The 25,916-nt window shown below is 43.6% G+C and overlaps 1 protein-coding gene across 1 annotated transcript in view; it reads right to left on the bottom strand.

The window, feature by feature from the left end:
* STK32C (serine/threonine kinase 32C) overlaps nucleotides 1-25,916 on the bottom strand; it is a 1,542,229-nt gene that overhangs the window by 289,068 nt on the left and 1,227,245 nt on the right. The window contains exons 4-6 of the mRNA XM_078643478.1: nucleotides 25,017-25,190; nucleotides 17,888-17,925; nucleotides 16,999-17,088 (exon numbers count right to left, since the gene is read on the bottom strand). Coding sequence (XP_078499604.1) covers nucleotides 16,999-17,088; nucleotides 17,888-17,925; nucleotides 25,017-25,190 — 302 coding nt within the window. The remainder of the gene's footprint in view (nucleotides 1-16,998; nucleotides 17,089-17,887; nucleotides 17,926-25,016; nucleotides 25,191-25,916) is intronic.

The raw sequence follows: 25,916 nt of genomic DNA, 5'->3' as shown, positions 1-25,916 counted from the left end.
GCTATAAAATTTTGCTGCTAAAATTGTGAACATATTGTTGATAAGAATTTGATCGATCACGTGAAATGTTTTGCTTTGAAAAATTATGAAATGTTTTAAATTGTTTTTCTTACTGTTATATTGATATATGTTCTAACAAAACTCGTTAGTCAATGTTACGTGTTTGTTTGGAATCCCCGGGGAATTGAATAGGGAGTGGTGAAGAGAATCCACTTTGCTCTGAGGTCAGTGGCTCGAGGAAAATTGGTGCAGGTTAGGCAGAACTGGAAGCACTAATTAGGGTTTTCTGAATATATGTTTGAATAAATGATAGCAACGAGTTCGCTGGCAAAACTTCTATTGTGATATAACCTAGAAAGGGTCACACTGGAAGGAGTAGCAGGTTCATCGAAGCTTGGGTGACAGCAAAGGGGTTCGCTAGTGAAACTTTAGACTCAGTATATATCCCGAAAAGAAGTGGATGAGTCAAAGAAGTAGCAGGTTCCCTAATGCTTGAGTGAAGGGTAGGCAGAAGAGATCTATCCGTAGTAAATGAAAAGTAGACAGAAGAGGTTTACTTGCAGTAAAGCGTATCTTTCCTTTCTAGACACTCGAGTACAGTGGCGAATGTGTTTTCGTTGTTAAATAACAAAAGCACTTGCACTTTTAGAGAGAAATTAAGTTTCCGTTACCTTGTGAGGGAGGGAGTCAGTTGCGGAGCTGCTCTGACGTCACTCTGTGCCACGCTGGGATTGGTAGACGCAGCGGATGTGTAGCGGAGCTGGAATTGTAAAGGAGGGGTGAGTGCCGAAGCGTGAGAACCTGTCTTGCGAAAGGCCGCGCACCCATTGGTCGAGATTATCTGAATTCGTGCACTTGATTGGTTGCACGAAAATAAAAGACGCACTTGGATTGGGAGTGATTTGTAAACAAAATCACTCGCAGAAATCGTATGTGGCATTCGTATAGACCGCATACTAGACTTGATCCACGATATTTAGGGTTTGAGAACGATCAGTGGAAAGGGCATAAAACCGACATTATGTACGGAAATAAGAGAAAACTATCCCTTGTAAACAAAGTAAAGAATTATTTCAAAAAGGACAAACCTATCAAAACTAGAGAAGGTGTTGTCATTCCGCCACCTAATAATCCTGCATCGTTCATGATGTTTGATAAAGGGTACCATTCATGTGTATGGTTGGAAAACTGGGCGGAATACACCAAGGATGACGGAATTTTGGCTTTTCCGTTAGAAGGTACATTCAATGGCAGGATTCTATTTAATTTGAGAACCCGAATGAATGACTTACATCCCAGACCTAGATTAACGCAGTACGAAGCTTTAGAGGAATGGGAGATCGAAGCTTTTGAGAGAGACAAGCCACAAATGGATAAAGGGTTAACAAAATGTTATCCGAAGTTAAAACAAGAGACTCGTGATAAAAAGATGAAACAGTGGAGACAGAATATGATTGAAGAAGGGCTGTTTCCAATGATGCCAATGGGTGGTCCTCCTGCAGGAGAGAAGAGAACAGAAAAATGCAAACATTGGGTGCCCATTGGGGAGTCGGATGATGAATTATTAGATGATATGTTTATGAGAAGTCCGCCTCCTTATAATGAAGGACACCGACCCTCTAGTGAAGGGGATAATTCTCGGAGACCTCCTCTCCGAGAAGAGGCCAGATCAGTAAGTGTAGGAGAGGGTTGTCAAATACCTCCGTATAATGAGGGTTTAGGACCCCTAGGTGCAAGAGATATCTGTCAAAGAACTCCATTTAGTGGGGAGTCAAGATATTCGAGAGAAAGAGACTTCTGCTCTAGACCTCCCTACGAAGGTGAGGAAAGGCCTTCAACGTCAGGAATTCCGTTCTCAAGACCCCCGTCTGAGGAGGAACCAAGATCCCTAGGCACAGGAAGCTTGTTCCCAAAACCTAATTACGGTGGAGGACCAAGTGAGACACATCCCACTGCCCCGAGTTATGCCCCAACTTTGACCCCGCAGGTATTACATGACAATTCATTGGACAGGATATTGGAGGACAGGGAACGAGAGGCTCTAGCTAAGCAGAGAGCCGAGATAATTCAGAAAATCTCCCAGTTAAATACAAGTCCTGAAGCCTTGACAATCCCGGTAACTATTGGACCCGTGGTTCCTCTGTATGGGGATAGACAGGGAAGTCCGAAGACTCCAGTTATTACTCCAGTTGTAGCACAGCCAAGACCGGAGCCCTTAATTGTGGATGACCAGACCAGTGAATGTGAGTCCGAGGTCTCGCTAATGGATCTGCTCATTAGGGGTGTAGGAAAAAGGTTACAGAAAAGACATAATCCTTTCAACACGAGGGAGATTCAAATGGAATCGACTTCAGGTACCAAGAGTGTCACATTGGTGACTCCTGAAGAGATTGAAAGATGGAGTTGAGAGTTAGAAAAACAAACTCCTCAGTCGAAACCTTTAGATATCTTCAAGCTGAGAATAGAAATGGAAGAGCTAATGGCAGGAAATGTAGGTTTAGACAGATTAAATACCTATTCTGAAGAAGAGTTGCTGTTTATCGGCAAGAGTTTTACCCGAAACACCAGAGTGCTCCATGAAAAATTAACAGACACTGCAGCTAGTATGGGAATCGATATTTCAAAATCAAAGCCACTGCAGAAACCCTATAGAGCTGATTTTTCAGACAAAGATCTGGAAAATATGAATGTGTCAGGGAAAAAGGCGCAGGTTAAAGAATTATTGACTGTGTTGCAAAAATGGGGAGACGTAGAAAAGTGGAAAGCCAGGTGGGCAAAGAAGAAAGATGAGGCCAGATCTAAACAGACGTCTTCTGAGTTCGTTCTAAAGGAAGCTGACAAACCTGAGCAGTTATACCCTATGCGTGAAGTGCCAGGTGGAAAATACGTGCACGTTCCATGGTCCAGACAGGATATTGTGTCCTTTACCAATGACTTTCCAAAATTACGAGAAAAGCCTGTGGACTGGTACAGGCAGGTGGAAAGGTTTGTAAAGGTGCAAAAGTGCTTGTGGAAAGACCTGGATGGGTTTTTCGACATTGTGGTTCCTGTGGATTTATGGACCGAATGCAAGGTTGCCATTGATTGGCCCAACAAAGAGTATGATAGGGACCCTGTAACAGGTGCTCCCTCTGATGAGGTGATGAGAAAATATGATCAGGTCATGTTACATCTGAAAAAGAAGGTGCCTGCAAAGGAAACTGATTGGACCAAAATAGATAGAACCACGCAGCAAAGGGATGAGTCTGTGCACTCCTTTTATGAAAGACTGTTACAGGTGTTCAAAACTTACAGTGGTATAGATAACATTGAGATGAAGGATATGACCCACTTCATTTACAGGTTTGTAAACGGTTTAAGACCCGAAATTTGCCAGTGGATCAAAGACAATAAGATTTGTTGGCAGTCTAAGAAAATGGATGAGGTCTTACGGTACGCAAAGTACTGTGAGGACGAGATGGCAGATAAGCGAAAGGCACTAAAGGAAAAGGTCATGTGGGCACAAGTGAAGCTAGCAGAACAACAGGAAAAGCAAATGAATAAAATGAATAAGAATACCCAAAATCAAGGCTCTGGGGGTGGGGGGAAGCCCAAGGTTAAAATGAGCAGAGAAGAGGCTAAAAAGAAATTTCCCTGCCACCAGTGCGGAGAAATTGGGCAATGGAGAGACGAGTGTCCATATTTACAGCATGATAATACCCAAACCCCTGATTTAACTCCACAGACGCAGAATGAAAAACCAAGAAAGACCCAGCATCAGGTAAAGGCAAGTCAATTGCCCCGAGCGCCAAAACCAAATTATAAGGGAAAATCACCACAGGGTGATGACATAGAGATCTGGGGAGGCAATGAGAATAGAAATACAGCAACTTCGCAGTTTCTGTTGAATGATACTTTTTTCTGTGACGACCAATACTGACGGGGTCTGAGAGGGGAGGACAAGGAGTGTGTTCTTGGCGCCTCCTTGCCGGTAGACTAGTCAGGGCCATACATTGAAGGAAAGGTTGATGGAAATGATGTCACCTTTCTATTGGACACTGGTGCTACCCGTTCTACTGTGAGAACAGCGGACGTTCCAAACCTACCCCTCTCGGGAGAAGCAATCCAAGTAGTGGGTGTGTCTAATCAATTGATTAGTACCCCAGTTACTGAGCCCATGGAGATCACAATAGGGAATTTCAAAGAAATGCATAGGTTAGTAGTTTGTGATACCAGTCCAGTAAACTTACTGGGACGTGATTTGTTGTGCAAAATGAACTGCACCATCTTTTGCACACCAAAAGGCGTCGAAATTCCAAACCCCAGACGAGGATGGCATATACAAATTAATGTTAATTAGACAGACTCAGAAATTAAACAAATGACTATACAAGACTTACCTGAAGAACTCCAAAAGACAGTGAAACCAGAAGTATGGGACTTTACTGGAAAGGGTGTAGGATTAATGGCAAATGTAGACCCAATACAAATAGCCATGAAAGAAAATGCAGTTTATCCCAATACCAAGCCATACAAAATGAGTGCAGAAGTGAGAGCAGGAGTTGCAATTGAAATAAAAAGACTGCTAGAAGCAAACATCATACAAGAAGTGATGAGTAGCCCATGTAACTCACCGATAATTGGAATCAAGAAACCTAGTGGCAAGTATAGTGTAGTGCAGGACCTGAGAAAGGTAAACAAAATAGTTGTTCCTTGCTGTCCTATTGTTCCAAACCCCGCAGTGATCCTATATCAGATTCCCTGGGATGCTGAGTGGTTTACTGTGATAGACTTATGTCACGCATTCTTTTCGATCCCCTTGCATTCAGACAGCAAATTTCTTTTCTCATTTGCTTTCGACAGTCACGTGTTCGTTTGGAATCGTGTCCCTCAAGGGTACACGGAAAGTCCCTCTATCTTTAATCAGATTCTAAAAAAGTGCCTTGCATCTTTAGTATTACCTGGAAAATCTGTTTTGGTGCAATATATAGACGACCTTTTGGTGGCGTCTAAAAGTCATAGAGATTGTGTTATTGACACCATTGCTTTACTGAATCACCTAGGTGAAAAGGGACATAAAGTGTCCCTGACAAATTACAGTTTTGTACAAAGTCAGTGAAATATCTGGGACACCAGATAGAAAAAGGCATCAGAAAAGTTACCTCAGAGAGAGTCAAGATAATTCGAAACATGCAGTTACCCCGTACACAGAAAGAAGTCAGAATGTTCCTTGAGGTGGTAGGTTACTGCAGGCAATGGATTGTGGGATTTTCAGTCCTGGCAAAACCATTGATAAAAATGACAAAGAAAGGAGCAAAGGACCCCGTGGAATGGGATGATGAAAGCTTAACAGCATTTACTAAATTGCGGGAATGTCTGTGTACAGCCCCTGCTTTAGGAATGCCTGACTATTCCAAAGAATTTGCACTATTCTGTGACACCCGAGATAATGGTGCACTATCGGTCCTAACTCAGGAGCATGGTTTGACTAGGCGTCCAGTGGCATATTTTTCTGCCACTTTGGATCCAGTGGCTGCTGGATTACCCGGATGTCTGAAAGCAGTAGCTGCAACTTGCACGAGTTTAGAACAGAGTGAATCTATTGTCGTGGGACATCCTGTAACTGTGTATGTTCCCCATGCAGTTGTGATTTTATTGACCCGAACTAAAACTCAGTATCTCACCCCTAGTCGGCTGACTAAATACGAGAGGATTCTCGTGGGTGCTGCGAATGTAATCATTGCTCGATGCAACATTCTGAATCCAGCTACCCTGCTCCCTGACTCAATGCTTGCAGAAGCCAAGGGAGAGGCCGAACATGACTGCATTGACCTGACCGAATTCAGTACTAAACCCCGCCCAGACATTAAGGAAATGCCTTTGCCTGTGGAAGATGAGGAGCTGTTCGTGGATGGCTCATGTATGAGACACGAACTTGTAGGCCTAAGTGCTGCTTATGCTGTAGTCTCTATAAAAGAAATTAAAGAAGCTTCCTGTTTATTTGGAGTGAAGTCTGCACAAGTAGCCGAATTGATTGCATTAATAAGAGCCTGCAAAATTGGGAAAAACAAAAGAATAACAGTATATACTGACAGTCAGTACTGTTATGGGGTGGTGCATGACTTCGGCCAATTGTGGCTACAGAGGGAGTTTCTGACTTCTTCAGGTACTCCAATCAGAAATGGGAAGGTTGTACAAGATTTATTGGAGGCAATCCAATTACCAAAAGAATTGGCAGTGGTCAAATGTGCTGCTCATAAATCTGGCATTGACCATGTAACTCTGGGAAATAGATTTGCTGATGAAGTGGCCCAACATTGTGCCAGAAATCGCATGTCTGTAAATGTCAAACTGGGAGGACCTGGAAACAGCTGCCAACTTATGGTGTTTGAGGAAGTGCCCACTTGGGAAGAGTTGAGAGATTGGCAGCATGCTGTGCCTTCAACAGAGAAGGAAAAATGGAAGAAACTTGGTTGTCGACCGAGAAGTGAGGATGGTGCCGTTGTGGGCCCAAATGGTATGCCTGTGTTGCCTAGACATCTGCTTGCTTCTATGGCCAGACTGATACACGGAGATTCACACACTGGTAGGGATGCCATGGTTCTGGTTTTCCAACAAACATGGTACAATCCGAAGTTCAGGAAGGTAGCAGAGTCGCTCTGCCAAAGGTGCTTAACATGTCAGCAATTCAATGCTGGGAAAAGAACCGTAGTAGAATTAGGAAAAATTGGGAAATCAGGGGGTCCCTTTGTAAGAGTACAAATTGATTTCATCACCATGCCTCGCTGTGAGGGAAAGAGATATGTCCTTGTCATTGTCTGCCTGTTTTCAAAATGGGTGGAAGCCTACCCTGCCAAAAAGAATGACGCCCTAACCGTAGCCAAATTTTTACTGCGAGAATTAATACCTAGGTTCGGGGTTCCAGTCACAATTGAATCAGATAGAGGCAAACATTTTCAGAATGAAGTAATCGATCAGCTCTGTAAAGCGTTTAAAATCACAAAAACTGCACTGTGCATATCGACCAGAGGCTTCTGGAGTGGTGGAGCAAATAAATGGCACTATAAAATCAAGGTTAGGAAAAATGTGTGACTCTACGGGCATGAACTGGATAAATGCTTTACCTCTTGTTCTGATGGGACTCAGAAGTATTCCAGACCGAAAAACAGGCCTGAGCTCCATGAAATCCTGATGGGAAGAGTGATGAGACAAGCATGGGTACCAGGACATAAACTGACAAACATTTCTGATGATTTGGTACTTGAGTACTGCAAGCAACTGGGTGACCAAGTGCGTTCTATCTCTCGCCAGATTGGGGAAGACGCCGTTGCCAATCCAACAACTCCAGTCCACAAATTGGTTCCTGGCGACTGGGTTGTACTCAAGAAACACACTCGTTCGAGTTGCCTTGCACCGAGGTGGGGAAGACAACGCCAGGTGATACTGGTGACCACGACAGCGGTGAAGTGTGCCGGCGTTCCAAAGTGGATCCATGCCAGCCATACGCAGAAGGTGATTCCAGACGAGAAAACTGACGCTGAAGGTTGTCCAGCTGAGGGGTCTGCAGACGTTGGTCCTGAAGTAGCTGATGACGAACAACTGAGCACCAGTCAAGATGGTTGGATACCCATAATCGACCTGACTAATGACCCAATCAGAACAAGAAGTCAGACCTACGAAGATAGAGAGTGGGATAGAGAGGAAGAGATAGGCACAGGCGAAGATCCTCGGATTATTGAGATTCACGTCAAGTCCGAGGAAGAAGAAGGTCAGACAGGGACAGAGCAAGTGATCGACACACCTCCACAAACTCCTGAAGTCGAAAAGGGACAGACCAGAACTAGTGTAAAAGTTCGAGCAGAAGAAAATCAAGAGATCGAAGTGCTTGAACAGGATCAGTTAGAACTAGAAGAACGTGTTCAGGACACAGAAATAGAAATGCCCAAAAGCCAAATACAATGTACACCTGAACAAGGCCAGCTTAGTGACCAGGCAGAAGAAATAGAGACAAGACCTGGAACTAGTCAGACAGGAAGGGAAGAATCAGAAGTGCCACAAGCAAATGAAAATAAAAGAGCATTAGAAGAAGGCCAAATCACAGTGCCAGCTAAGAGACTTAAGAAAAATAAACATATCGAACCAAGATATATTAAAAGACTGAGACTAAGAATAAAAACAGTTGAGGAGAAACTTGCAGAAAGAAGGAAAAGTCCTCGTATTGCAGATCAAGCTGGAGAAAGCTCCAAAAGAAGAAGTGACCGAATAAAAAGACTGAACGAGAAATACCAAGATCCTGAATGGACATATTTGATCTTGGAGGAGTTTGAGGATCTTGATATAACTGACGAAAGTGACGAAGAACAGACAGTTGATTATTCTGCAGAAGAAGACGAACCAACCTGAATTTGCGCAGTGTAAGCTACCCGTGCAAAGTTACAAAGAGGGGTTGAAATCTTCTTCTGAACGAAAATGTCTGATTCAAATGTGAATGGAAGGCCTAGATGCAGTTGTTGTAAAACATGCTGCAGAGTGTGTATATGTAGCATAGCTATAGTGTTAATGATTTGGATAGGACTAACAGCTTTCATTCCTTATATGCTGAGCAAAAATACTAATATTGACCCTACACAGACTGTGACCACTGACACTGAAGGACTGACAACACGAAGTGTAGAAAGACGTGAAAAAGCACTCAGACAAACAAAACGAGACTTAGAAGCATCAGATGAGGAAGGACTACATTATCACGGAGTTAAGAACCAGACACATTTAAATGTTTTCGCAAACCTGTTAGTGCATTATGTAGAAACTATGGAAATAGAAGACTGCTATGTCTGCATGAAGCTACCTACTTCTGTAGCTGAAGGCGTGACTTATCATCACCTACCTTTGACCTATGGAATTTCCTGTAGCATTTTGGCTAGTTTATTTTACAAAAGAGGACCGTTACAGTACTATTACTCTAACTCAGACGTGATATTTTCTGAACTTCCCATACGTGGAAATCTGAATCCTGTACATACTAAAAGTGACGTTACACGTTATATGGGAGAATACTTTCTGACTATAGGTACCATAGACTTAAATGAAGCACACAGAGATAACTTGACCTGTTCATTACATGAACAAGAAAAAATGTTTTTAAACATGGCAGAGAAAAGAAGGGAGAGTTTCCAAAGAAAGGCAAATGAGAAAAGACAGAGAACTCCTAAACGGGCTGAAAACATGGAAAGCACCTCAAATGGTGGGAGTGGTCCTGCTTTGTTGCTGGATTTCGAAAGAAAAGGGAAACTCTGTCTTCACCGCGAAAAGATTAGTTATTATAATAACATTTTCATTGGTTCCAGTCAATGTGAGCACAATTACAAGGTAATTGGAGGTTGGGGTTTCAAAAATGGGTCAGAACCTGTGTTTCCCGGAATTTATTATATATGTGGAAACAAGGCTTATTTCAAATTGCCGGATCACTGGTATGGGAGCTGCTACTTTGGCATTGTCTTCCCGAAAATATACCATGTGAAGGAAATTGCTGGAAGCAATGAAAACACTAATGGCTTAGTGCGTAGTAAAAGAGAAAGCGTAGGTGAAATAATGGGTAGTATTTTTAGTGCACTGATACCTGGAGTGGGAGTGGTTCTGAACACACACAGAATTTGCAAATTATCCACAATAGTGGATGTGTTGTCTACTGACACAGCTCATGGATTCCTGCTGGTCAATACCGAAATGGTTGCGATCATATCAATGGTTTAGCAGAACAGACTTGCCCTTGACACCTTATTAGCAGAAGAGGGCGGAGTCTGCCGGATGTTGAAAGTGCAACATTGTTGCACTTACATACCGGACAAATGTGTTCAAATTAAAAAATATGTGAAGAACATTACAAATTTGGAAAAGGAACTCAAACCACTGGAGGTTGATAGTGCCTGGAAGAGACTTACTGATGGTCTCTCCGCAGTAGGTCATTGGTTTGCTAATTTAGGTAAAGGTTTATTGTTTAAGGTACTGATGCCAATTGGAGTGATGGGTTCGTCATATTTCTCATATTTGTCTGTTGCAAATGCCGCAAACACACAAAGAAATACGCTGTGAATAAGAGAGGTGTGAAACGGAGTGTGGATGAACTTGACTTGGAAGATTTAAATAATCAGATTTACAAAAAGATGAAAAATTCTCACCCTGATAAAGATGTGAAAGAGAAATTAAATCGGATGTTGGAAGAAATTGAGATGCACAAAGTGTGAGAGAAGTTGGCATCTGGTTCCATTAGTTTGTCATGATAGTAAATATCATCAAAGAGGGGATTGATGAAGCAAGATTTCGCATATTACGCGACTTGCTTAAATCAAGAACCTCGCATCACATTATAATCCTATAATTCAATCTGTACGTTTGACTAATTTCCTTTTATTTTGGATATGCATGTATCTTAGTGATGCTTGCCTATGTGTTTACTAATAGGAATAACTCGTGTCCCTAAAATGGCCGCCGCTTGAGGGTTTGCTTCTGCGCATGCGTTAGTCACACTCACGTGACGTGACGTAGTTGCAGTTCTTGTGGGAAAATGTGCGCATGCGTGCTTGCGTCTAAAATGGTTGTCGGTGTTCTAACGTGGTGAAGCTTGTGCAGATGCTCTCGTGTTATTGTTTGTTGCACTAACTATAATGCAATAGTATATTTTTCTGATTTGAGAAGTATAAAGTAGCTCTTCATGGTATATAGTGAATTCATTTATTTCTATGTTTTAATTTGTTTTCGCTTACTTTACTTTGCGCATGACCGAACTCTGGCAGTGGCATTGACCAAGTGCCAACTGAAGGTCCCTGCCAAGACGTGCCTGGGAAGATGCACTTTCACCCAGCCGGAGAAGCTAAAAAATGTTACATTCGAAACAAATGTTATTTTTCCTATTGTATTCTGCAGAATCGGTCATGGGAACCCCAAATTCAATAGGCGGTTCCAAAATATGTAAAATTCAGCTTGTAGACGTAAATTGTGATTGGTGTGTTAGCCTATCCTACCTGGGGACCAATCGAAATTGGGGATTCTGACACTTGCAACATTTGGGGGTGGTACACTGACCCAAAAATAGTATAACTAGCCTAGGTCTAGATAGAGAAATTGTCCGACTTCTCTGAATAGCTGACTTGTCACTGACCCAACGCACTCAATAGGTGACTAAATACAGAGCGCTGCGGAGCACTCTGTCCGAATTTGACCATAGACTTTAAAGGTTTTACTAAATCTTAAGTGCTGGCGGAGCACTTTGCTGGGGAGTTCGCTAACCCAATCGGGGTTCTGACTGATAGCTGCAGAGAGGGTGGAGCGCAGGCGTTGCTTCCGAACTGCGGGTGCTGGTCGTGCCTTGGTGGTCCTGTCCTGATCCTAACCTGGTTTTCCTGTCCTGGGGTGTCCAATCTGCACCTGCTGTCCCATAGATGACTGTCCTTCCTTGGGGTATTTCCTGTCCTTGACTGATCCGTGGCCAGGGTTGGTCTGCACACCATTCTAGGTAATTATATAGGGCTAAGAACCCTATGCTGCATCTTCCATTTTCTGTCTTTGCTTTAATAAAGACATTTCTTTGCATACGTTAATATTCCATGCTTTCCGCAACCTACTATAAAAAACCCATACAGTATATTTTCCTTAGCATGTTCCTATGTTACCCTACCTTTTAGAACATATTTCTCTCCATACTGTTTATGAATCATAAATGTGGTATAAAATGTTCTCCTGCAATCTGATTTTGAAGTAATGATGCTAGAACTATAGCGTGTTCCACTTTTTTTCCCCTCCTATAGATATATAGGATTTCCAATCTTTACTTTGAAGTATTTTCTAAAAAGTAACATTCTAATTCGTGATCCATTTCCGAAATCTATTTAGCATATCGCTTGTTATAGATGGTTGCCTTAGTTTTTCTTTTATATGGTTATGTGCTCTTCGTTATTCTGTTTATAGACTGTTTTCTCGTTGTAAATTGCATCCTCTCAGAATCTGATTTCTAAGATAAACTTTTAAACCTTCCCAGTAGTCTCTGGTTATTTGATGAATACAGAAGAAATAAAAGTCGGTATTGTATTTTGCCTGCCTTTTCTTTTACAGCTAGCTCCCTGATCCGTTGTGGTCATAGGTACCCGTAACGGTGGATTGGTAAGTCGGGTACAATAGAAATAAATAGGAAGGAACCAGGGTTACTGGTAGTAGAATTGTTAGGTCACCCGATTAATGTATATGATAAATTGGAAAAATATGGGCCTGGTACGTGTATAGTGAAAATTATTGGCCGGGTGACCTGCGATCTCTATCACTTCCGTTAACACAGGAGCCAGTTACTCTTGGTTGCTTGTGAGCTGGCAAGAGCGGAATTTTCTTACCAGGGCGTCTACAGCTGCCTCCAGCCCAGGGAACTACACCTTCTCCCTCATTCGTGCCTTTATTCGCGCTGTCCCTTGGTATTCTTTGTGAGTAAGTGCTGTTGCCCACTCCTGGAGGCTCACCGGGATCACGATTCGGGATCCTCTCAGCACTAGGCCTTCTGCTGCTGTGCTTAACTAGCGTTCCCTGTCTTGCCCATTCCACTTGTTGGCGTGGTGCAGGAAATCCTCCCTGGAGCCTTTCCGTAAAGAGACTATCACTTTGGCTAATGCTGGGTCACTTTTGGTGGCTGCTCTGATTTCTTCAATGGCGAGAGCAAGGGGGAATGCCCATTGGGAAATCATGTCGACATACTCCTGTTTTTACATCGGTATCACCGTCTTCTTTCACTGGATCGGCTGGGTGCTGTGAGAGGAAGTCTACGGGGTTTCTCGCCCCAGGTCGATACAAGAGTTCCATTTGGTAGTGTTGTAATTATATCGCCCACCGCTCAATCCTCTTCAGGGGGTGTGGAGCTGTGCCTTTGAATAATGGGATCAGTCGCTGGTGGTCGGCCACAACTCTGAAGGAGTAACCGCTGATGTACAAGTGAAAATGGTTGCATGCCCATTTAATCGCTAACCCTTCCCTCTCGATTTGGGAGTAGCGTGATTTGGTTGGTGTGAGGGCTTTGCTTGCAAATACGAGGGGCGCCCATTTGCCTGGTTCTGTCTCTTGGGTTAGTAGTGTTCCTAGACCCACATTGCTGGCGTCTACTAAGAGTTCTGTCATTCGGGTGGCGTTGAAGTATAACATGGTGAACTTCCCTAACAGTGCTTCTTTGACCTTTTGGAAAGCTCTGCCTTCTCATTTGCTCTATTTCCTTGCAGCGTCCTTCTTCGTGAGAGCTCGCATTAGCTTTGTTATGGTGGCTAGATTAGGTATGAACCGTCCACAGTACATGGCCATTCCGAGGAAGCTTCGTATTTCTGATGCTGTGGTTGGAGCTGGGGCTTGCTGTATGGCGTGTGGTTTCCTTGGGACAACTTCGATGCTATCCTGGCTTAATAAATACCCAAAGAAAAAGATGGGATTCTGGGAAAATTAACATTTGTCTTTGTGGAGGGTTACTCCATGATCCGAGAGCTATTGCAAAGTTGCTAGAAGATGGTAGTGGTGTTCTTCAATGGTTGATGAGTGTATTAAGATGTCATCAATGATGTTTAATACTCCATGGAGGCCTGAAAGGATTTCTCAGACAGCGTTCTGGAATATTTCGGCTGCTGACGAGATCCCGAAGTTTAGTCGTTTGTAGCGACGTAGCCCTATGTGGGTGGAGAAGGTCTTAATGTACCGGCTCTCCTCAGCTAGCTTCAACTGGTGATAACCCGCGTTGAGGTCTAACTTGGAGAACCATCAGAATCCATACTGGTTTCAAAATGTTGTCTATATGTAACTTGACATGTGGCCTTTTCATGCTTCCTAGTCCTCTAAATAGTTGTGGAGACAACTCCAGGATTCCGTCAGTTTGCAGGGTTTTGACTGCATGAGCGAACGTGATGAGGCCTAAATCTTCTGCTGTACGGCTTCCTATGAGGATGTCCACTTCTCTATCCACTACATGGAATATTGTGGTGAGCTTTGGCCATCTGATTTTACTTCTACTGTCATCTTGCCTTTCAGAGGCAGTGGTGTTTAGCTTCCATAGGAAAGAATCTTGAAGTGTGAAGGGTTTAGCAGGGCCTTTGGTTGTAGCCATTTGTTCTGTTGGCTTCCCATCACATTTACTGATACTCCTGTGTCGGGACCATGCGATTTCTATGACGCATGTGGGTTGCGGGCGTCTCCTATGTTTCAGGTCGCTGGGGAATGCGATGAGGTAGAACTCCCCTTTGTCCTCAGTAGATGAGTCTTCCAGGCCGTTTGAGTTTTTGGGTTCTTCGAGGGACAATTGTCTTACTACTTTTGAGGGCGATCTCCTACCGTGTGCACCTCTATTTCGTGGACCACCTCTACACGCAATGGCAAAATGGTGTGGGGTGCCACATTTTGAGCATATCCGCCCTTGTGCTGGGCATTCTTCTTGGGGATATTCGTCTCGCCCATAGTATCCGCAATGCTCCCCAGGTGCGCTCTTTGCTGGCCATCGTCTTCCGTTCCCTCTGTTCGGAGTGCTGAGCATTGGTATGTCTTGACGGTTATGGATTTTTCTGGTGGTCGGGTGATGGCCATGTCCATCTCTGTTTCTCTTGCGTCTGACATGTCGTGTGATCTTGCCATTATTAAGATTTCTTCTAGTGAGATCCCAGCTAGTGGAGGATGAGGGTTCGAAGGGTCCTGTTGCAGCATCCTTGCATGGCTTGTGCCCTCACCTCTTTGTTCTGATCGTCTGCTGTTCACCTGCTGGCTTAATCCCTTAACTGTGCATGGAACGTGTCCATTGACTCCCCTTTCCTCTGGCGTGCTTGGAGGAGTTTGAATCTCTCGTAATCGAGGTTCAGGTGTGGGTAGAAGTGCGCATTTAGGGCCCTGACTGCAGCATTATAGTCATTTGCAGCTGAGGTGTTTGGTAGTTGTGCAAATAACTTGTAGATTTCCTCTCCTGCGAAGTGTAATAGTAGGGACATTTTGACTATATAATCCATCTCCCGCGTAAAGTAATTATCTAGGCGGCTGATCCACACTTTCCACCTGGGACATGCAGTGAGTGGGTCTATCAGTTCACTGAAAGGAGGTAAAGCATTGATTTGAGTGTGTTGCGTGGTGGGTTGAATGTGTGGCTGTCCTGTGTGTTGTCTCAACAATGAGGGAGTGAGAGAAGCGGTGAATCATTCGGCTTCCAGCCAAAAGAGGTATAATCAGAGTGATTCATACTCCTCTGTTTATACCCCATCCTGGGTGTTGTGCCAGCTGTGGTTGTTGTTGCGGGCCTGCCTGTGCTGCTGCATCTGTCATGGCGTTAGGTGTTCGTGCTTCTGTTTGTTACTTAGTGGTGGTGACCTTACAGGTAGTCCTTTCTCTCTTGCTATAACTATCCTAGATTTGTGTGCCTTGTCTCTTTATTATTTTATTTTTTTCCATGTTCTTATTGCCCCCAGCAGTTCTTGAAGTGGGGCAGATGGTGGCCTGGTGCGCAGTGCTTAGCTACAGGGTGATGAGGCACTTCAGCAATATTGTCACATGTATGATCGTATGGCAGGTAGCAGCATGTCAATTGAAAGCCCTGTGAGCGTGTAGGGGCGAGGCGGTGCACGCACAAGCGCATGTCCAGGATAAGCACCGGGTGGGGACCCAGTGTGCTTTTGGCTCACGCCATGCGTGGCCTGCAGGTGTGAGGCACATATGTGCACGAGGTTGGGAGGTGGCGTAGGTGAGGGCGCTCTACCTGCCATTGCTTGCTGGCTCTGTTTTCGCACCGCACAGGTTCCCACGCTGCCGCCCTCAGTGTTTGACTTCTGTCCGTGCTGGCAGACATGCGGCTGACCTCAGCTCAGCAGCGACGCCGAGTTACTCTGGCGTCTTGGTGTAGGTACGAGCGCAGGCTCAATCTGTGTTTCCCTCGAGGCTCAGGTTGACTGGATTGCTATCGCTGATGTGGGGGTTGCGACAAGGCGAGTGGGGTATCAAGATGCAACCACCATCTTCGTCAGTGTTGTGGTGCGTCTACATTGCAGGATTCAGGGCCTAATGGTGCAGTTCACAAAAACACAACCACACTGAACATACTGTCTGAGCGGAAGGTCTCAAATGACCTATTCTCGTTTATTTAAGATCTCTGGCCACGCCTGGCCAGAGAGTACTACAATGTGTAGAAGCCCCTTCCGGGCTAAGCTCCGGGTCCCGCCCTTGCGGGACTTGGATCATTCCAGGGACGTAGTCCACCCCAGAGTCTGGGAAACTGATGCAGCAAGCAGTGTGGGCAGGGAACGGCTTATAAAGACACCACATGTTTACTCAACTGGGCAGAACCAAGATGCGTTTGAAATGGTCTCCAAAGCAATGGTTGAAGAGGGATGACCCAAATTCCACAGTATGTTTATCGTAATAAAACATCTTGCAGGCAGCTGAGCTGTTCAAGTTAGGCCAATCAAATATGCTTCTCAGAGATGGCTGACATGTATTGATTGTATTAAAATTACACTTTTTTCTATTTAATCAAAGCTAAAAAAAAAAAAGGCAATGCACAAAATGATGCTGCATAAGGTTGCTTATGTCTTGCTGTGAAAGTTGTAGATTATTCAGTGGCATCATCCAACCCCTCTACTTGTCGAATATCAGACCATCAAACATATAAATTAAATCTGGAAAAACATCAGTCGCTTTGACTTATGGGAGTTGGTAAAATATGTTCTATCCTGTTCTCGAGGGTGACCTGCATGTTTTTAAAAAAAATGCAAAGGGCCCATATCTGCTGGCAACCACTTTTAACCTTTGTTTCAAATTACAATTATCCAAAATTCATGCCAGGAGACACATGAAAGAAGGGCATTTACTACAGTTTTAATATAACAAGTGTGGAAAGAGTAGATGACGAAGATAAGTAACAGGGAAATAACAACATATTCTCAAATCTTTTGGTTTTACCATCTCAGATTTCATCAATCAAGTCAGAAGACGAAGAGCCTTTAAATCATCATTCGAAATATATTTATATCTTACCCATGTATGGTTTAGTGCCTGCTAAAGAAGTTGCTCGTTCTCCATCCTTGATTATAGTTGCCACATTAAAATCTGTTAGATGAGCATGACCTGCAAATTAAGAAAGCCAACAAAAAGAAATAAAAACACAACTTTCTTTGAACTTATGTATCAAGTGGCTATTATTTAGGCAGAAGGTGATATTGAACCCCCAAGAAAGAAAATTCGCAGTATGCCTACAGATAAATGAAAGGAGTGATAGTACAGTGGAAAACACATACCAAATAAAGTGTAGTCATCCCCTGCAACTCCTCAACTGTTGAACCAGTGACAAGTACATTTGTAGTATGGAACACTGACAATGCTATGAAGTCCTGTATTTCACAAGATCATGCCATTCTTCTGCAATTATAACTCCATCACAGACATTAAGGCCAATACGATGTGCAGCAATCGGGGTCTCACTCATGCACACATTGGGGTGCCATGTTGTAGGATAGGCACTCCTTACTCTTTCCAGGCACTGGTAATGTCCATATCAAAGCAATAGATCTCATCTAAGTCAGGTCTTTCATGCCTATCATATAACACTCATTTTATTTTATTTCCGGTTTCATATGTATGCATCACTTAACATGTAACTATAACTTAGAGCAATCTGCTTATCTGGTGTGCAGAATCAAATTACAGATTTTCTCATCTAATAAATCAGATTACCATGTTGGAGGGACTGCTGCAATATTGATATAAACATATTCAATGTTTTAAATATGTACATTAACAAAAACACAATTTCAGTGGGTCATATGTAAGGACGAGATTTACATTTGACCCACATTTGTAAATAATTAGTTGAATAAAGTATTTAATTGCAAATTATGAACGACAAAAATACAATTCATGTTCTTACCTTTTTCATCAAGAAGAATATTGTCAGGTTTTACATCCCTAGAAAAATTAAAGAAGAAAATGTGGTTAAAAGAAAAATTAAAGAAGAAAATGTGGTTAAGAGAACACCACCTTTATGATATTTAGTTGGGCAATGTAAGACCATCTTGGGTTCGTGCAGAAAAATAAGTCCCCGACTTAGAGATAGTTGACAATGGGACTTTCTTTTGAAAATGACAAGACAGTTTGTCAGCTTAGTGAGTGGCCGGCCTCATTTAGAGTGTATGGATTGACATAAAAAACATAGATTCCCTCAGGGGAAGCATACGCTTTAGCTTCCTAGGCCCAAACATGTGCATGGTCACAAAAGTGCTGAGAATGGACCAACTGTTAAATGGCTACCCACACAATCATGATTGTGTGGGAATCCATTTAACAGTTGGTCCATTTCCAGAACTTTTGTAACCACGCACATTTCTTCAGCCCAGTAAGCTAATGCATAAGCTTCCTCTGAGGGTACATATTTCTTTTATGAATCTTTATCTACCCTGGTTCCTTGCAATTAGGGTCCGCCCGTATTTTGGTTCTTTGTTTAGAGGGTGTGGCAGTGGTCTTAAACCTTTTTAGTTCTACAACCACTCATAAAAAATAAAAAAAATCGGATTCACCCAGAATGACAGACACAATTTTCACATTTTGTCTATAAAATTGGCAGTTCTATACTTTTTAATGCTTCACACGTTGCAGTTATCTCAGTTATAAATGTTGAAAATGCACTCCAGCGCATGTTTGGCAACATGCTATGGGCTGCCTCGCCTCCCTAAAGTGTAAAAGTATTCACTGAGTTATCCCTTATCATATATAAGTGGTGTGAACTTTGAGAGTTATTCTGAAGCCCCCCACTCCTTTAAGCCTACTTCCAGCTCAAATGTGAGTGACAAAAGAGGTTATGATGGATAGCACATCACTTTGTTTTTCTCACTAAGAACATGGCACTATTTTCAGCATAATGCTCTTCTTGGCCAGTGCCTGGCCTCACAGGTGAGATCAATTTTCCACCCTCAGGGTTAAAGTCCTCTTGTGTATAGGATGACATGTTTCCTAACATCAGTTGCGTTCCAGGTTCCAATATAAGGGATACAAACAGGGGCCATATTTGTAAAACGTTACCCTGGTGCGCAACAGGCATGAGCAGCTACTTTTTGCATTTTGCTATTACTTTAGGGGCCTCAGATGCTTTTGAAACCCTTTCTGTAATACAGATCATGATGAAGAACATGCAGCACCAGAGTGATCTCAAGAGGGACCGTACACAATTTGCATAGGGGTGTGGCTCCATGCATATGAAGAAACAGTTTGCCTCAGTGGCTGCAAAGTAGTATAGAAGAGGGTGCAAAGTCAAATAGTCTTATAAGAGGTGCGCTGACTGTGCACCACATAGCGGGCCCATTCAGGTACAGTCATTCATTGTACCCATCTGCCTGGGGTTCCCTTTCCCCCTTTCAAATACAGGACAGATTACACCTGCACAGTGACATACGATGAACAGCTTTAACCACCTCTTCAATGCAAAGGACATGTGTGGAAGCCGTCCTTCGTACCAGTGCTCAGGTTCTGAGGATGGCCCTCGCACGTCCTCGCATCAAAGGCAGGTAATCCCTCTGGTGCGAGCACCAGAGGGATTTTCTTTTTGTATTTTTGGCCAACCCTACTGGGAAAGAGCTTCCCAGCAACAGGGCTGTTTTTTCTTCTGTGCAATGATGATCAGCGCACATGGCGTACTGATGTCTTTGCACAGATAGTGAAAGTAAAATGAGCTGTTTAGCTCATTTACTTTCACTTACATCGCTCCTCAGAGGTCTATCTCAGACCCCTGTGTATCGATTTGGATGGAGGAGGTATCATTGGAAAGGGGAGAATCTTCAATTTCCAATGGTGCCCTTCCTAAGTAGATCCCTGCTTGGTGATTGCAGCAGGAGGGTTGTCCCCAAACAAGGATCCACCCACAAGACACCATGAACTATTGTTGAGGGGGGTAAGCTCACCCTTCCCCAGATCTATAAAATCTTTCTGCCCTGAGGACAGATTGGAGGCAATTGCCTCACTTCTGCTCCCCCCCCTCCCCCGGGGGCAGAGAGCCCATTAGGCACCACAATGTTTTTTTAAATTAGATAATTGGGGAGGAAAGTGTGCTCAGGCATCTGGTCCCCACCCCTATATCACCCCCAGGTGTCTTTCTGCCTTCGTCGGAAGCAGATAGGTGTTTTCTTCCAAACTGCCACCGGCGGGGAAGCTGAAAGGCCACTAGAGCCCCAGGGAGCACATATGGAGGGGGAGCACCACCCGTGATACTGGACTAATGCTCCTCTCCTCCAGCCCCAAAATAACTTCTGCCCCCTCGGGGGCAGATTAGAGGCAATTGCTTACAATCAGCCCCAACAAAAACCAGGGTGTTTTGTTAAATTAGAAAATAGGTGGGGGCAATCGGGCTCCCAACCCCATATCACCCTGGCTGTCTTTCAACCCCCTGTTGTGGGCAGATAGGAGGTGTTTTCCTCCAATCTGCCCTCCGCAGGGAGCAAAATGCGAACTAGACCCCAGGGAGCATATTTGGAGGGGGAGTCCCTCCTGTGGCAATGGCCCAATGCTCTCTCAGCCGCAAAAGTCATTCTGCCCCCTTCCAAGGGGCAGAAAGACGATAGCACCCTCCAGTGTTCATCCGGGAGGGGGGGAGCCCACTAGATACCAAGGATTTTTTTTTTATAATGTAAAGGAGCATGGCACTGCCCACCCAGGCAGCGAACCAAACTCTTTAAAACATTTAATGTATTTTCTTAGTGCAGTACTTCTAAAGAATAAAATTGGATTTGAATTACCACTACATCCCTGACCCCTTTATGGGATGGTTAGTAACCCAGAAAGCACAGACATCACATACCGTCAAGTGTATCAAGTGGGATTACAACAACTTGGACATTCACATTACTGTGTTGGTACACCAAACTAAATTCTGGCACCCATAGGTTGAAAAGCTAAACATTGCACAACTAGGCCAGAGCCCTAGTTTATGCCACAGCACTTCCTTGCATTTCCTTCGCCCACCCCCAAAATACACAATGCATCCATTCACCCATAAGCACTGCAATTTCTTGTACATTCACCTTGTCAATATTTATGCAACTGTGCACCTCCTTCCAATGCATTTTCATAGATTCACAATTTCCCAGTGCGCTCTGCAGAGAGGCCATGAATTGGATGACCATAACCTCTGAACAACTCTCTGACTCATTGGCAGGCATTTTGAGTAACTCGCACTGACTTCAAACTCAACTCTAGAGCTCTCAAACGTGGCCCGTTATAAACACGTGGCGGAGACTCAGTTCAAAGTACACATAATACAAAAATAATATGCTACACGAAATAAAATGCAGAAATACAACATCCTGGAAGCAGCAAACCTTGATAATTAATGCAACATTAAGTGAAACATGTCTAATATAAACAGGAGCTAAATCACGATCATAGATTATCCTAATATTTTTTACATTCTTTGTTCAGAAATTGATCAGTGTTTTTTCCATTAAAGTTAGGGATAAGGAAATAAAAACAGACATTGTCCCTATGTCTCTAATTGATTTTGTTTTGGAGACGGGGCCAATTAAAGCCCTGCGTTGGGTACCGTTTCAGCCAATTCAATTGGCCTAAATGCTGACCAATAACATTTTGCAAAACAGAATGCTCAAAACAAGCATCCCATTGTGGTGTCCAACCTTGATCCATCCCAATTCACACTTTATTTTCCCTCCTGGATGAGCACAGTATATATGCTTCACACTGTACAATACTGCAATTCACAGTTTTTACCTACAGCCATACATTCTATTTTGACTCATGAACTTCCAGAAACAATACATAAAATGGTGAGGAGCATTTATTTAATCACTCAGCCATGTTGTGCATGTTGATGAGGGTAGTGTTTGTAGTACATATATTTTTCTCAGTGCATAGATTATAATGTGCATAATATATATCCGTTTTTATTCTGCAATTGGTTGTACAGTTGTCAGAATGCACTTATCTCTCTTCTCTCATGAAAAGCTATATGGCGGTCTCCAAATAGTAGCTCGTGAGCTACTCAAGCTCTCCAGCTACCTCTGAAGGGAGAGGTGTGTTGCAGCGGCCAGGGTGGCTGACGCAGGGCACGGGTTCCTTGGTTTCGATCCTCAGCCCCAGCAGCAGCTCAGCCCAGCACCATGTGACTCTGGACAGCCCCCAGCGCCTTCAGACCCTTAGGGGTGATTAGTTCGCGCTTTACAGATTCCGGGGTGAGTAGCTCACCTGTGTGCAGCCCCGCTTATTAAATTAGAAAGGTTTTGCTTGGATGAATTAATATACATATAACAAAATTTAAGCTATAAAACTCTAATAATGTTAGTAGCTCTCAATGCATTTCATTGAACATAAGTAGCTCTCAGTACAGAAAAGGCTGTAGACCCCTGTGAGTAGGGAAGAAATGCAGCATTGACTAACATGCTCAAACCAGCCTCGCTCCCTCAATCTTCTTCACCTATTGCTATGAGATAGTGAATTTGTTTCATACTATCAGTTTGTTTTTATTCATGGCATTCGGGCGATCTCTAATAAACATATTTTTCGCCATTATAGTCATTTTTATTTTCACATTCACTATAGCACTGCACATCATCAGCACTCGCATACTTTGAAAAGCATTTTTGGCTAAGTTGATCTGGAGCAAGAGGTCAAGTATCCAACACCGTTAGCATATGAGCAACATTGGTTACATAGACTCTACTCCATTGTTTTCCAGATGACGAGGCTCCGCCAAAAGGGTGGGCTGATGGAATTCACACTTATGCCGATTGCTGGGCAAGCTATCTGAGTCTGGTGGGCACTCCTTCTGAGCACTTAGAAGGTTTTTTGTCTGATTAAATAGACTGACTCTCTCCCTTATGTTGTATATGTATCGAATTAGGGGTATGGAGTTGAGTTGGTCGGTAAATACTATCCCTTAGACCCTTGTTTACATCTTTATATTTTGTGTACTAGCCATCCAGCCATTCCCTTTCTCCTCTCCTGCTTTCCTCTCTCTCTGATCGATTTCCCTCTACCTTCTCCCTCCATCCCTCATTTTCTCTTTTGAAGCCACTCCTGCCCCCTGCATTTAACCTCAGGGAGCTGGGGAAAGTGGCAGAGGCCCCAGGAGCAGGCACTGTCCTAAAGCCGGCCCCCAAGAGCTCCAGCAAACCGGGAAAATGCCTGGTGGAATAACATGGCTTCCTGGTCCTGAATCTAGGGGGGGAGAGCATCTCCTAAGTGATGAACAGTTAAACAATGATGTCATTGCTTCTGGCTAGATTTCAGAAGTTAGAGTTTTAAAAATAATGTACCCCTATGTGATCGTTAAAAACATACACATCTTACATCTTTACACAGTTCTAATCTAAAGTCGTCCAACCACGGTTGTTTATCTGGTATGAACGAGGTCGATCAATATTGCACTGAAAACTGGGTCATACCAAGTTTCCTCATCTGTGTTTGAAAATGCTCTGCTCCGCCCAGTTGCAGCCTATTGCAGTCAGTGTGCTGATTTCAGACAATCCATTGGATGAAGTCCTATCCAAGCCAGCGTTGTAGGTATCAATAGTGTGGAAAGTGCAGTGGCATCGGGGCCCAGGTGTGAGGATCCAATTGCTATTACTTGCAGAACACCTATGAAACCCTTGCTATGCCACAGTTCAGCCTATGACTTTGCTGTGTACTTTGGCGCGAGTCCAATAAATCACAGCTTTGAGAGATCTGTTCCTTAAAGACGCTTGTAATTTAGTTAATCATGAGCATATAAACTAATGTCATACTGTGCAAAACTCTTCAGAATGTTTAAGTATTTGAGCGTTCCTTTTGATTGTGAAAATTGATTTTAGACCATCATCATTTAAATGGAATAGATTGGAATACATTTCAGTTACTGATACACTGACCACTTATTAACAGTCGTATATAGGGATAATAGACCCTACTTATACCATAATAAATGTTTGATTCAAAGTGAATGGTGAGGAATTGCAGAAACAAAAGATCTAGCTGTGTTACATACAACAGAGACACTTCGGGGCATTAGTGCAGGAACTGCTAGTAAATATTGTTTTTAAAATGCTTTTTGAAGGTGAGAAGGAAGGGTGGCCGTCTGTATGAGGGTGGCCATCAGTATGAGGGTGGCCGTCTGTATGAGGAGGCAGGGTGTCCCGGGAAGTAGTAGCAACACAGGTGAAGGACTGCTTCTGGGCAAGAGTTGTCATGATTTTTTATATTTTCAGCTGCCAGGCTTCTTATGCGGCCTGTCTGAGAGACAGTATAGTTTTGATGGGTGGATTTATATGCAAAGCAGCATGGTTTAAGTTGTAATCTTGTCAGGATTGGCCGTCAGTGAACCAAGCTTTCCTAAAGCATTATTCATATTTGTGCAAAACTACTGCATGTTAGCTTGATTTGATTTTAAAGGTCGATCCATAGAGGTTATAGCTATTTAAGGTAAATATTATATTATTCATAGTGTATGTATGCATCTCTTTACAGTATGCTACAAGCCGAGCTTAACATTTGTTCGAATCTGCAAGTTTGGGAAATATTGGATTGATTAAAAAAAGCATTAATGAGATTGGAACGTAGTACAACAGGAGGGCTCTTTTACCTACTGTTACATGCCTTTGAAAATCGACCCCAAAACGTAATTTTTCCTCTTAACAAAAGCGAAAAGAGGACCCTGTCCTTTCTGTATTCACTAATCGTTTATGAATATTTCCTGAATTTCCCATGTCATTCCAATTTCAGATGTTTAGGCCCTAGTTACAAAGGCACGCTAAGTGCATAAATGAGCACCGCAGGGGTACTACTTTATGTTGTCTTCCGCAATATCTTCCAGACTTCAGTGTGCTAAATGGGGAATATGAACAAGATCAAAGAAAACAAAAAAACACAGTCGCCACAAAAAAGCTAAAAGAGTGTCCTGTAAATTACACTCTTAAATGACAAGCAGTCTACCCACCCATGCAGTGCACACAGAAGTGCTCCTTAAACTGAACATGTGTGAACTGACACACATTCTAAAGCAGGCCGTGAATGCTTGCTTTTACCTGTGGATTATATGCTGACTTCGTAAATAGTCCAGTGCCAGGGCCATTTCACAAACGTACAGTTTTACGTTCTCCTCGGTGAACTGGACATTCTGCTGCAGATGGTACCGTAGGTCGCCTCCCAGGAGTAAATCCACCACCATGAACATGTCTTCTTCGTCCTGGAATGAGTACCTGCACAGACAGAGGTGAAAAGGAGTGAATCTCTGTGATAGAACTTTTAATAAAAAAAAAATAGACAAAGGTGATGTTCTGGTGTACCTTTTTGTTATATGTACACACCGTACCAGATATTCTTACCATGTGTGGTAACTTGTCAATATCTTGTCTCGAATTGGAACATAGAGGGCATTTCGCCCAGTGGTACTGTGCAAACTCAATAACATAGGTTTAAAAAAAATAGACAAAATCTTGGTGGGAGAGGGGGGCGTGGCTAGCAGCCGATGATGGCGGCAGCAACCTAGAGAGGCTCCCGTAGCGAGGCGGCTTCCCGCAACAATCCGCATGTCTATCCGCTCACTGCTCAGTCCGAAGAGGGTGTCCTGGGTGCGGTGACCGAACGGCACCGGTACTGAAAATTTGGGAGCGCTTGGACCCCGGCATCGGGGCGGAACCTCATCTCCGTCCCTTGTGGAAGACGGGCCTGGTGACGCGAGGCGAGCCCCGGTGTCGATTGATTCCTGTGGCCGGGCGGAAGTTCATCCTCCCCGGCGCACCCATCCGGAAGTAGCCGACGACGCCATCGTCCTACACTCTTGGCTGGCGATCCTCCCCACCGCCCGATCTACCCCTCACGCTGAGTACACGGTGACGCTGGGCAGCTGTGCCCCTTGGCTGCGCTCGACACAAGCAGGCGGACCTGTGCAGCACCAGTCGCCATTTTGCTTGATTCAGCCGAAG

The sequence above is a fragment of the Lissotriton helveticus genome, chromosome 5_1, assembly GCF_964261635.1.
Source record: "Lissotriton helveticus chromosome 5_1, aLisHel1.1, whole genome shotgun sequence".
Taxonomy (NCBI): domain Eukaryota; kingdom Metazoa; phylum Chordata; class Amphibia; order Caudata; family Salamandridae; genus Lissotriton; species Lissotriton helveticus.
The sequence above is the reverse complement of the archived record's forward strand: the minus strand, read 5'-3'. Positions and strand labels throughout refer to the sequence as shown.